Consider the following 11,633-nt stretch of genomic DNA (forward strand, 5'->3'; position numbering starts at 1 on the left):
AAATAAAGTGGTGATCCTAACTGACCTATGACAAGGAATTTTTACTATGATTAAATGTAAGGAATTGTGAAAAATTTGAGTTTAAATGTAGTTGGCTGAGGTGTATATAAACTTCTGACACGTTTTTGTGATCTAAAAGTAATCTTCCTGTTACCTTCCAGTGTAGTGAGAGCGACTTTATCACAATACTACGTCCTCCCGGCTGTATTTCTACCTGCGAGTACGGCAAGAGCTCAGATACACATGAAAAGTTGATATAACATCGCTTAGAGATCCCGCCCAAAAATATGTAACATTCATAGTGGGTTACTATTTATTTTACCCCCTAGTCCTGATGGGTAAAAGCACACACCCAAAAGAGAAAGAAAGAACACAATCAGTTGGAGATGAAGAGGTAGAGGGAGAGAGGGAGCCGTTTGAGAAATAGAACAGAGAGAGTTGTAGGGAGGGATTTATAAAGGAAGGCGAAGTTGAAAAGAGCACCTTGGGCGATATTGATAGATTGAGTGGATAAGACAGGCTGCCATGAAAATGATTTTTTTATCTGTAACCATTGGTAACTGGCAACTGTTCATAACCGTGATCATAATCATGTCGGTAACCATTGGTAACTGCAATCATATCCATGTTTGCGGCCGTGTCGGTAACCGTGTCTGTATTTGTCCCTGTCCTATGTGTGTTAATGGTGAAGGCGGTGACATCAGGTCCCATAGAGCAGTGGTTCTCAAACTTTTTGACCCGCAACCCCCAAAAAGGAGTGGTTCAATGCTCGCGACCCCTGTGCACGCATATGCACATGGGAACACACACACAATCGCTTCAACAAAGTACTGAGGAAATGGTCTGAATACTTAGGTAAATGTGGTATTTCCGTTTTTTTTTTCATTTTATATAAATTTGAAAACATTTCTAAATCCTGTTTTTGCTTTTTTTTGCTTTGTAAATATGCGTATTATGTGTAGATTGATGAGGTGAACAAACTATTTAATCCATTTTAGAATAAGGCTGTAACGTAACAAAATGTGGAAAAAGTCTAGGGATCTGAATACTTTCCGAATGCGCTGTACATTAGTTTGAAAGCACCACGTTTTGCCCACTAGATGCCGCTGTTCCTGCTACTGTCACCACACCCTTTTATCCATGTTGCTGGTCTCTTCTGTTAATTAAATGGTTCACAACATTTTCTTTGCAACTTTGGGTAGAAAATCAATAGCTTTTGCTCATGGTGAAAATCAAATTGTGGTCATCCTCAGAATTCAAGCCAGTCCTCCATGATAGGAATTCAGTTTGTCTCCTCTTAGGCTTAATCTGTGTCCAGGTAACAGCCCCACTGTGTGTCGTTTCTTTTCATTTGTCAAACGGCAGTCGAGCGTCGATCAGCATGTCACCAGAATAAGACCCTCAACATTTATCGGAAAGGAGCATCAAGCTCATCACGGCGCACTTTCACCACCCTGTGAAGTCCAGTTCAAAACGTATTTCCTCTTTTATAAACTAGATGGTTTCATCTAATTTCATCTTTTATAAACTGCATGGTTTCATCTAATTTCATCTTTTATAAACTGCATGGTTTCATCTAATTTCATCTTTTATAAACTGCATGGTTTCATCGTATTTCATCTCTAATAAACTGCATGGTTTCATCTTATTTCATCTTTAATAAACTGCATGGTTTCATCGTATTTCATCTCTAATAAACTGCATGGTTTCATCTTATTTCATCTTTAATAAACTGCATGGTTTCATCTTATTTCATCTTTAATAAACTGCATGGTTTCATCTAATTTCATCTTTTATAAACTGCATGGTTTCATCGTATTTCATCTCTAATAAACTGCATGGTTTCATCGTATTTCATCTCTAATAAACTGCATGGTTTCATCTTATTTCATCTTTAATAAACTGCATGGTTTCATCTTATTTCATCTTTAATAAACTGCATGGTTTCATCGTATTTCATCTTTAATAAACTGCATGGTTTCATCTTATTTCATCTCTAATAAACTGCATGGTTTCATCTTATTTCATCTTTAATAAACTGCATGGTTTCATCGTATTTCATCTCTAATAAACTGCATGGTTTCATCTTATTTCATCTTTTATAAACTGCGTGGTTTCATCGTATTTCATCTCTAATAAACTGCATGGTTTCATCTTATTTCATCTTTTATAAACTGCATGGTTTCATCGTATTTCATCTCTAATAAACTGCATGGTTTCATCTTATTTCATCTTTTATAAACTGCATGGTTTCCCGAATCGTAGTTAAGAGGACCACACACCTACTGTCTGATGTCATCGCGTGACTCTAAATTTACTTTGATATGATGATACGCTTCCACCGCAATTTCTCACACAATTCATCTTACAGACACCAAAAGATCCCACCATGTCAAACGAACAACTGATCTGTTGGCATTTATGAAAACGTCCCGATTCCATCACAGCTGTCAGGATTTTATATGGTATGTCTTTACTCGCATTAAAAACTGTGGAAGGAAACGTGGTTATTGTGATGTCGTCAGATTAACATTAGATGTAGTATAACATCAGCTAGCTAGCTGCGATTGAGAAGAGGAGAGCACCGGATTTTAGCTAGCTGACAACATTATGATCTGTCTGAAGTACATTTGACGACGTCCTCAGGATGACGAAGTTGTTTCCTACAAAAAATGATTTGACAACTTTAGCAATGTCATCACGTTTCCTAGCCACGATAGTGTAATTTAGACTAAAAGGAGAAAGGAGAGAAGAGACAGGGAAGAGAAAAGAGCGAGTGGAAAGAGAAGACTGTGAAGACTGTGAGGACAGTGAAATGGTGCTCCCCTCCCAGTTACAGATGTCGCTGCTTAAGTGTGTGTGCGTGTGTTCGTTATTGATGTGGTGAGCTGGGCGCGTAATCCAGCCCCAATTAGCAACATGAACGAGCAATTAGAACAGGGCACACAGAGCTACCGCAATTGTGGTGGTGTTGGGGAGGAAGCGTCGCCATGATGGCATGGAACAACTATCTTCACTGTGGGTTTTTTTCCATCGAAGGCGTCCACTTAACCACTCTCTACAGCTGGATTTTTAAGTGGGAACACATTTCTCACAATGCCTTACACATCATGATCACTCTGTGTGCTCTTAGGTGGGGGGGAAATATTTCCCTCTTCCTTCTCCATCTCTTACTCTCTGTGGGTCTGTTGCCCTCTCTCTCCGTTATCTCCCAACTCGCTTCAATCAGCAGTAGATGAACACAGTAACGAGATGTGTTGGATGATTGGTTAACATTGGAATTGAACCCCACCCCCCACCCCTCTTTCTCCTTCTGTAGAGCTGCTCAGAAGTTGAACCTGTCATCGAAGAAGAAGAAGCAGCGCCCAGCGCCCCCCCCAGTGGTGTGTGACCCCCCTCTGTTCCCCACCAACTTCAGTGGGACCCTGCAGACCGCCCCTCCCCCCGCCCCACCTTGCCTGTTACGGGCTGCCAGCAAGATCAAAGACACCCCCGGACTGGGCAAGGTAGGACTTTATGAGCGCACACACACTCACACACACGTACATACGGTATCCTGAGGAATAGAAAGGGTGACATTTCCAGACAAACAAAATGTCACCTTCACTCCTGCTGCCGTGGCCTTTTTCCTACCACACACATACAGACAAACATACACAGACGCACACATTTCCACATTTCCCTGCTGCCTGTAAACCTGTGAGAGCAGGCAAGATATTAGACCATACCGCGATGTGTGCCGTCGGATTTGCTGCCCCCCTCCTCCGCTTGGGTTTTGGTACATTCCGGCTCACCTTAATCGAATCAGCCCAGCAGGGATGCTTCCATTCACCTCCAGATTGCGGGGGGGAGATATTTTATATCAGTAAAGGAAATTAAATGATGTGTGTTCTTATCTCTAGGCATACTTAAAAGGAAGTCCCTTGAAGGAAAGATAAAGTGCTGGTTTGTGAACCTCAGGCTGCTAGCAGCTCTACCTGTACTCGCTGAAGAGACCGATGTGAAAGAATGAAGAAATGGAGAAATGGAGAGGTCCATCTGTCACTGTGGAAAATGTTGTCTAAAATATTGCACACCATTGGGAGATCATTTAGCAGAACCTCAAGCTAAAATGTGTTGATACCAGCTTCATTTAAGAGAGGTTATTTTGTGGACAAAACAAATGAATGACATTTCATCGTCTTAACATAATATACGATTGATTCCTCCTCGTCCTCCTTGTCCATCGATTAGGTTTATCTCCAATCCGCCCATCTTCTACTTCACTCCCTCTCCTCCCCTCCTTTGTGGGGCTTCCACGGTCACTTCAATCACCCAGCAAAGTGTTAACCACACAGCCACACAGACGCTCACAAACAGAAACACACACACAGACCGACACACACACACAGACAGACACACACACACAGACACGCTCTGGAACGAGTGGCAGCCTTGAGAGCAATGACACTAAGAAGCCTAAGCCATTATTAATAGCTGTCTCAGATCAGGCCAAAAACAACACCTCACAGGCAGTGTGTGTGTATGTGTGTGTGTGTGTGTGTGTGTGTGTGTGCATGCAGAGTATGGGAATTCAATAGCCACTTTGCTACCTTGTTGTGGGTAAAATATTAATAGTGGTGGTATTGGCAGGCCTACGAAAGGCTTAATTGTGAGATAGAGGGGTGGACACGAGCCAGGAGAACAACAAGGCAGATTGAAGGAGGGAGGAAAGAGAGACAGATATTTAGAGAGATGGAGAGAGAGGGAGAGAGAGAAAGAGGGTTTGGGATGCCTGATTCTGCATTAAGACTGTCAGAGCTTTTGTGTGTGTGTTGTCATACTCATTCCTCTCACACTCCTCTCTCTGTGTCTGTATGTGTGTGTGTGTATACATGTGTGTTAGTAAGGGCAGTCTCTAAGCTATGTTGCCAAATTAGCAACTTTGTTGCTAGATTTAGTTTAGATTTCGTTTTCAGACCCCTCCAGTGACTTATTGGTAAAAGAGTACAGTGACAAATGTAGCTACTTTTTAAGGCTTCCCCAGCGACTATTGGATGATTTAGCAACTTCCCTGTTTGTGTGTGTTTCCGTTCAGCTGAGCTCAGCTGTGCTACTCTGTTCTGCGGTCTTGCTCCCCTTCCAAAGACTCTCTCCCCGCCTCTCTCTGCTGTAGCCTCTCAGTCCTCTCCCTGCTGTAGCCTCTTAGTCCTCTCTCTGATGTAGCCTCTCAGTCCTCTCTCTGCTGTAGCCTCTCAGTCCTCTCTCTGCTGTAGCCTCTCAGTCCTCTCTCTGCTGTAGCCTCTCAGTCCTCTCTCTGCTGTAGCCTCTCAATCCTCTCTCTGCTGTAGCCTCTCAGTCCTCTCTCTGCTGTAGCCTCTCAGTCCTCTCTCTGCTGAAGTGAAGTGAATTTAATTAAAATGGGTTCCTTTTTGTTCTCCTTCAAACATTCTATTTAGTTTTGATTTGGAGAACTTCTCATTGCTTGAGAGACTGATGGACAGCATAAGCAGAAAAAAAAGTATAATTTATTTTTTATACCATGTGCAAATGGTCATTATGAAGTCACTATTATGTCATGACGTCATCTAGCAACTTCTAGCGACAAATGGAGCAGCCGACAGCTACTTTCCTTGGATTGTTGGCAAAACTGGTCTCATGGGATTATTTTCTGTAATTTAAAAGCTCACATTAGTTTGATATTGGCTTAACCGGTCTCCATGGTTACAATCAGCGGCCAACAGTGGGATACCTGTGAGACACAGGCGCACACACACAGTCCCACTGGTACTCTTCCTTAATCAGATTTCTCTCTTATCACATCCCCAGTTATGAGAGAGAGAGAGAGAGACCCTGTGAATTATTCAGTCGAGCCTCTTAACTGATACTCTAAAAACGACTGCGGAGAGTTTGTGTTTTCCTGCCTCGTCAAATGACATGGTGATTAAATATTTATCGGCAACACGATGACAACCTCAGAAACATTGCTATCGATTCATTCCCAGCTCAGTCACACGGTTACTTATTCATTAAGTGCTGCAGCATAAAATGTTATGTTGCCTGTGTCCTAAGGCCGTACACATACCACAGGAGGTTGGTGGCACCTTAATTGGGGAGAACGGGCTAGTGGTAATGGCTGGAGCAGCATCAGTGGAATAGTATTAAATACATCAAACAGATGGTTTCCAGGTGTGTGATGCCATTCCCTTTGCTCCGTTCCGGCCATTTATTTATGAGCCGTCCTCCCCTCAGCAGCCTCCACTGACACATACTGGTCAGGGTTTAAAGTAACGAGACATAAAGCCAATATTTACCAGCCGACCTTCATACATGTTCTTCAGGTTTTGAAGGTAAACAAGAGGCCTTCTTACAGTAAGAATACATCAGCTGTTGGAATGGGACCTCTGCTACCTGCTAGGCCATCGATTCTGCTGTGAGTTACTTGTTGTTCGACTTCTGATGCCTTTATGGACAGATGGACCAGCCTGGTGCAGTGTAGACTCGGGACCTGACAGGCAGACTGGGTTGTTTGTATCACACAGTGTGACATCATGACGGGGAGCTGAGAGCCAAGAGCTTTGTTTGGCATCGCATCAGGGGGAGAGAGAGAGATGGAGGAGGAGAGGGAGAGAAGGGGGGGATAGAGAGAGATGGAGGAGAGGGAGAGAAGGGGGGATTGAGAGAGATGGAGGAGGAGAGGGAGAGAAGGGGGGATAGAGAGAGATGGAGGAGAGAGATAAGGGGAGGAGAGAGAGAAGGGGGGGATATAGAGAGATGGAGGAGAGAGAGAAGGGGGGGATAGAGAGATGGAGAGGGAGAGAAGGGGGGAGAGAAGGGGGGGATTGAGAGAGATGGAGGAGGAGAGAGAGAAGGGGGGATAGTGAGATGGAGGAGGAGAGAGAGAAGGGGGGATAGAGAGAGAAGGGGGATAGAGAGAGATGGAGGAGAGAGAGGAGATGGAGGAGAGAGAGAAGGGGGGGATAGAGAGAGATGGAGGAGAGAGAGAAGGGGGGGATAGAGAGAGATGGAGGAGAGAGAGAAGGGGGGAAAGAGAGAGATGGAGGAGAGAGAGAAGGGGGGGATAGAGAGAGATGGAGGAGAGAGAGAAGGGGAGGAGAGAGAGAGAGAGAGGAGAGAGAGAGAAGGGGAGGAGAGAGAGAAGGGGGGGGATAGAGAGAGATGGAGGAGAGAGAGAAGGGGGGATAGAGAGAGATGGAGGAGAGAGAGGAGATGGAGGAGAGAGAGAAGGGGGGATAGAGAGAGATGGAGGAGGAGAGAGAGAAGGGGGATAGAGAGAGATGGAGGAGGAGAGAGAGAAGGGGCGATAGAGAGAGAAGGGGGGATAGAGAGAGATGGAGGAGAGAGAGGAGATGGAGGAGAGAGAGAAGGGGGGGATAGAGAGAGATGGAGGAGAGAGAGAAGGGGGGGATAGAGAGAGATGGAGGAGAGAGAGAAGGGGGGGAAAGAGAGAGATGGAGGAGAGAGAGAAGGGGGGAAAGAGAGAGATGGAGGAGAAAGAGAAGGGAGGGAAAGAGAGAGATGGAGGAGAGAGAGAAGGGGGGATAGAGAGAGATGGAGGAGAGAGAGAAGGGGAGGAGAGAGAGAGAGAGAAGGGGGGATAGAGAGAGATGGAGGAGAGAGAGAAGGGGGGAAAGAGAGAGATGGAGGAGAGAGAGAACGGGGGATAGACAGAGATGGAGGAGAGAGAGAAGGGGGGGAAAGAGAGAGATGGAGGAGAGAGAGAAGGGGGGGATAGAGAGATGGAGGAGGAGAGGGAGGGAGAAGGGGGATAGAGAGAGATGGAGGAGGAGAGAGAGAAGGGGGGATAGAGAGATGGAGAGGGAGAGAAGGGGGAATAGAGAGAGATGGAGGAGGAGAGGGAGAGAAGGGGGGATAGAGAGAGATGGAGGAGGAGAGAGAGAAGGGGGGGATAGAGAGAGATGGAGGAGGAGAGAGAGAAGGGGGGATAGAGAGAGATGGAGGAGAGAGAGAAGGGGAGGAGAGAGAGAAGGGGAGAGAGAGATGGAGGAGAGAGAGGAGATGGAGGAGAGAGAGAAGGGGGGATAGAGAGAGATGGAGGAGAGAGAGAAGGGGGGGATAGAGAGAGATGGAGGAGAGAGAGAAGGGGGGAAAGAGAGAGATGGAGGAGAGAGAGAGAGGGGGGGAAGAGAGAGATGGAGGAGAGAGAGAAGGGGGGGATAGAGAGAGATGGAGGAGGAGAGAGAGAAGGGGGGATAGAGAGAGATGGAGGAGGAGAGGGAGAGAAGGGGGGATAGAGAGAGATGGAGGAGGAGAGAGAGAAGGGGGGATAGAGAGAGATGGAGGAGAGAGAGAAGGGGAGGAGAGAGAGAAGGGGGGGATAGAGAGAGATGGAGGAGAGAGAGGAGATGGAGGAGAGAGAGAAGGGGGGGATAGAGAGAGATGGAGGAGAGAGAGAAGGGGGGGAAAGAGAGAGATGGAGGAGAGAGAGAAGGGGGGAGAGAGAGATGGAGGAGAGAGAGAAGGGGGGGATAGAGAGAGATGGAGGAGAGAGAGAAGGGGGGGGATAGAGAGAGATGGAGGAGAGAGAAGGGGGGATAGAGAGAGAAGGGGGGGATAGAGAGAGATGGAGGAGAGAGAAGGGGGGATAGAGAGAGATGGAGGAGGAGAGGGAGAGAGATGGGGGATAGAGAGAAATGGAGGAGAGGGAGAGAGAAGGGGGATAGAGAGATGGAGGAGGAGAGGGAGAGAGAGAAGGGGGGGTAGAGAGAGATGGAGGAGGGGAGAGAGACAGAGAAGGGGGGATAGAGAGATATGGAGGAGGAGGAGAGAGAGAAGGGGGGATAGAGAGAGATGGAGGAGGAGGAGAGAGAGAAGGGGGGATAGAGAGAGATGGAGGAGGAGGAGAGAGAGAAGGTGGGATAGAGAGAGATGGAGGAGGAGGAGAGAGAGAAGGGGGGATAGAGAGACCATGGAGGAGGAGGAGAGAGAAGGGGGATAGAGATAGATGGAGGAGGAGGAGAGAGAGAGGGGGGATAGAGAGAGATGGAGGAGAGAGAGAAGGGGGGGATAGAGAGAGATGGAGGAGAGAGAGAAGGGGAGGAGAGAGAGAAGGGGGATAGAGAGATTGGAGGAGAGAGAGAAGGGGGGAAAGAGAGAGATGGAGGAGGAGAGGGAGAGAAGGGGGGATAGAGAGAGATGGAGGAGGAGGAGAGAGAAGGGGGGATAGAGAGAGATGGAGGAGAGAGAGAAGGGGAGGAGAGAGAGAAGGGGGGATAGAGAGAGATGGAGGAGGAGAGAGAAGGGGGGATAGAGAGAGATGGAGGAGAGAGAGGAGATGGAGGAGAGAGAGAAGGGGGGATAGAGAGATGGAGAGGGAGAGAAGGGGGGATAGAGAGAGATGGAGGAGGAGAGGGAGAGAAGGGGGATAGAGAGAGATCGAGGAGGAGAGAGAGAAGGGGGGATAGAGAGAGATGGAGGAGGAGAGAGAGAAGGGGGGATAGAGAGATGGAGGAGAGAGAGAAGGGGGGATAGAGAGAGATGGAGGAGAGCGAGGAGATGGAGGAGAGAGAGAAGGGGGGATAGAGAGAGATGGAGGAGAGAGAGAAGGGGGGGATAGAGAGAGATGGAGGAGAGAGAGAAGGGGGGGGGAAATAGAGAGATGGAGGAGAGAGAGGGGGGAAGAGACAGAGATGGAGGAGAGAGAGAAGGGGGGGGATAGAGAGAGATGGAGGAGAGAGAGAAGGGGGGGAAAGAGAGAGATGGAGGAGAGAGAGAAGGGGGGAAAGAGAGAGATGGAGGAGGAGAGGGAGAGAAGGGGGATAGAGAGAGATGGAAGGAGGAGGAGAGAATGGGGGATAGAGAGAGATGGAGGAGAGAGAGAAGGGGAGGAGAGAGAGAAGTGGGGGATAGAGAGAGATGGAGGAGAGAGAGAAGGGGGAGATAGAGAGAGATGGAGGAGGAGAGAGAGAAGGGGGGATAGAGAGAGATGGAGGAGAGAGAGAAGGGGGGATAGAGAGAGATGGAGGAGAGAGAGAAGGGGGGGATAGAGAGAGATGGAGGAGAGAGAGAAGGGGGGGAAATAGAGAGATGGAGGAGAGAGAGGGGGCGGAAGAGAGAGATGGAGGAGAGAGAGAAGGGGGGGATAGAGAGAGATGGAGGAGAGAGAGGAGATGGAGGAGAGAGAGAAGGGGGGGATAGAGAGATGGAGAGGGAGAGGGAGAGAAGGGGGGATAGAGAGAGATCGAGGAGGAGAGAGAGAAGGGGGGGATAGAGAGAGATGGAGGAGGAAGAGAGAGAAGGGGGGATAGAGAGAGATGGAGGAGAGAGAGAAGGGGGGATAGAGAGAGATGGAGGAGAGAGAGAAGGGGGGGATAGAGAGAGATGGAGGAGAGAGAGAAGGGGGGGAAATAGAGAGATGGAGGAGAGAGAGGGGGCGGAAGAGAGAGATGGAGGAGAGAGAGAAGGGGGGGATAGAGAGAGATGGAGGAGAGAGAGAAGGGGGGGATAGAGAGAGATGGAGGAGAGAGAAGGGGGGATAGAGAGATGGAGGAGGAGAGAGAGAAGGGGGGGATAGAGAGATGGAGGAGAGAGAAGGGGGGATAGAGAGAGATGGAGGAGGAGTGGGAGAGAGAAGGGGGATAGAGAGAAATGGAGGAGAGGGAGAGAAGGGGGATAGAGAGATGGAGGAGGAGAGGGAGAGAGAGAAGGGGGGTAGAGAGAGATGGAGGAGGGAGACAGAGAGAGAAGGGGGATAGAGAGATATGGAGGAGGAGGAGAGAGAGAAGGGGGGATAGAGAGAGATGGAGGAGGAGGAGAGAGAGAAGGGGAGATAGAGAGAGATGGAGGAGAGAGAGAAGGGGGGATAGAGAGAGATGGAGGAGAGAGAGAAGGGGGGGAATAGAGAGATGGAGGAGAGAGAGGGGGCGGAAGAGAGAGATGGAGGAGAGAGAGAAGGGGGGGGTAGAGAGAGATGGAGGAGAGAGAGAAGGGGGGGATAGAGAGAGATGGAGGAGAGAGAAGGGGGGATAGAGAGAGATGGAGGAGGAGAAGAGAGAAGGGGGGGATAGAGAGATGGAGGAGAGAGAAGGGGGGATAGAGAGAGATGGAGGAGGAGAGGGAGAGAGAAGGGGGATAGAGAGAAATGGAGGAGAGGGAGAGAGAAGGGGGGTAGAGAGATGGAGGAGGAGAGGGAGAGAGAGAAGGGGGGTTAGAGAGAGATGGAGGAGGGAGACAGAGAGAGAAGGGGGATAGAGAGATATGGAGGAGGAGGAGAGAGAGAAGGGGGGATAGAGAGAGATGGAGGAGGAGGAGAGAGAGAAGGGGAGATAGAGAGAGATGGAGGAGGAGGAGAGAGAGAAGGGGGGAAAGAGAGAGATGGAGGAGAGAGAGAAGGGGGGATAGAGAGAGATGGAGGAGAGAGAAGGGGGATAGAGAGCGATGGAGGAGGAGAGAGAGAAGGGGGATAGAGAGATGGAGGAGAGAGAAGGGGGGATAGAGAGAGATGGAGAAGGAGAGGGAGAGAGAAAGGGGATAGAGAGAGATGGAGGAGAGGGAGAGAGAAAGGGGATAGAGAGATGGAGGAGGAGAGGGAGAGAGAGAAGGGGGGGTAGAGAGAGGTGGAGGAGGAGAGGGAGAGAGAGAGAGAAGGGGGATAGAGAGAGATGGAGGGGGAG

The 11,633-nt window shown here is 48.5% G+C and overlaps 1 protein-coding gene across 2 annotated transcripts in view; it reads left to right on the forward strand.

Annotated features, from left to right (window-relative positions):
- The window catches only part of LOC110505332 (kinesin-like protein KIF26B), a 168,834-nt gene that overhangs the window by 111,029 nt on the left and 46,172 nt on the right, over positions 1–11,633 (forward strand). For both annotated transcript variants that reach the window (XM_021584512.3, XM_036962480.2), the window contains exon 5: positions 3,320–3,506. In XM_021584512.3, the coding sequence (XP_021440187.3) occupies positions 3,320–3,506 (187 nt within the window). The remainder of the gene's footprint in view (positions 1–3,319; positions 3,507–11,633) is intronic.

This window comes from Oncorhynchus mykiss, chromosome 25 (assembly GCF_057628025.1).
Source record: "Oncorhynchus mykiss isolate SJ-2025 chromosome 25, ASM5762802v1, whole genome shotgun sequence".
Classification (NCBI taxonomy): Eukaryota; Metazoa; Chordata; class Actinopteri; order Salmoniformes; family Salmonidae; genus Oncorhynchus; species Oncorhynchus mykiss.